The sequence below is a fragment of the Kryptolebias marmoratus genome, linkage group LG14 (genome assembly GCF_001649575.2).
Source record: "Kryptolebias marmoratus isolate JLee-2015 linkage group LG14, ASM164957v2, whole genome shotgun sequence".
Classification (NCBI taxonomy): Eukaryota; Metazoa; Chordata; class Actinopteri; order Cyprinodontiformes; family Rivulidae; genus Kryptolebias; species Kryptolebias marmoratus.
The window spans coordinates 4452822-4454573 of record NC_051443.1 but is presented as its reverse complement, the minus strand read 5'-3'; the positions used below and the strand labels follow the sequence as shown (position 1 = coordinate 4454573).

The 1752-nt window shown below is 42.1% G+C and overlaps 1 protein-coding gene across 1 annotated transcript in view; it reads right to left on the bottom strand.

Annotated features, from left to right (window-relative positions):
• Positions 1–1752, bottom strand: part of LOC108244054 (GRAM domain-containing protein 2B) — a 40079-nt gene that overhangs the window by 36593 nt on the left and 1734 nt on the right. Inside the window, exon 2 of the mRNA XM_017429914.3 lies at positions 951–1076. Within this exon, the coding sequence (XP_017285403.1) occupies positions 951–1076 (126 nt within the window). The remainder of the gene's footprint in view (positions 1–950; positions 1077–1752) is intronic.

Below are 1752 nucleotides of genomic sequence, written 5' to 3'. Positions count from 1 at the left end.
GCGTCTAACCTGAACTCTTGCTCCTAGTGTTAACTACGTTCTTTGTTTTTGCCTACGTCCTAGGTTTTTGCCACGCCACGACTACGGATACTAAGAACTACTTACCTGGAACCACTCGGATACTTACCTTGCTGGAACTGGCTCGTCACTTCCTGGAACTCCTGGAACCGCTCCTCCTCTCCTAGGCGCTGCATTCACCTCCTGGATCTGTAAGCAAACAAAAAGACATTATAACCACCACCTTGCAACCGTCCCGGACCAAGACTCGTACCTGAGACTCACCTAGCTCTCCTTCTCTTGCAGACCCCTCCGGATACCGCCCACTGTATATAGTTTCACCCTGTAAATAAATTCACTTACCTTTATATCTGTCTCTGTGTCTGGTTTCGGCTTCGCTCTTTGGACAACATCCCAGTGTTTACGACAGTGTTTCTTTTTATGCTTCTTCTACAGTTCAGACATCAGCATGTTGGCATTTTATCTGAGCTTCGGTTATTTTTATTTTATTTTAACACGGCATGTTGTTTTTAAGCAATAACATTTATACTGCAGGCTGTAGGTAAATGTGTGCAGCCAATAACATTTTCTCATTTGAAAGAAAAATAAATGTTCTTCCAATGAGATTACTGCCTCTGCTCATTCGAAATTCACACTTTGTTTACCTTCAGCTAAGAAGAGACGCTGAACCTCAGTCAACACCTGATCAGCTCAAGTCATTGTGTGGTTGTTTTATTTTAGGTTAACAGCAAAAATATTCTTCATAAACCAAATTTAGACTTGTAATGAAAGCTGTATTGTTGGACAGCTATGTCTTCTCAGGCATGGAGGCTGAGACACACACTATTAATAACAACCTGATGCAAGATTAGATGTCAAAACGTTACAGAGTGACGCTCCGTGCTACTAAATCTAATAAAAGACATGAAGATAAGAAAGGCAGAATAGGTCACCTGGTGCTGGCTGCTTTCCTCCTGCTGTCTGAGGGGTTTGACTCTGGGTCCAGCAGGAGCTGCAAGTCTGGGGATGGCTGTCCACGCCTCCTCTGTCTCCTCTCACCTTCATTGTCCACCTCAGACCTCGTTACAAAAAGGAAGGCAGGATGTCAAATATGCCACAAAGTGTCCAGTTGCACTTTGCATGCAGCCTCTACACCTGAGTGAAACCGTCCCACACCGTATTGCATGAAATAAAGGCCTAAGATTCCTTACTTATCAGCGGCTTTCAGAATAAGAGTGTCTGATGTCAACAAATGACGGAGGTCGAACTTTAAAAATAACGTTATGCGTGATGTCACACTCAGAGTATGTGTTGTGGACAGTGGTGGAAAGTAACGAAATACAAGTACGAAGTACAAGTACTTAGTTACTGTACTTAAGTACAATTTTTGTGTACCTGTACTTTACTTAAGTAGATTTAATAATGAATACTTTCTACTTTTACTGCACTACATCTTTCTACTTCACTACATTTCTACAAAACCATTGCGTTACTCGTTACATCCAAGTCGCATTTCGGTATTTTGATTTGTTTGTTAGTTTGAAAGTATCCAAAGGTGAGAGAGGAATCAGTCCACTGAACCAATGCAAAGAACCATTAGGCCCTCTCTCAAGAAGAGCAAGGCAGTATGCAGCACCTGCAGAATCACTAACACCTGGAATGGAGTCCGGTGATAGACAACCAGAAGACCTGCGCCACCTATGGCCTTATTTAAAAGATTTATTTGAAATAACTGGGTCAAGTTTACCTTAAAGT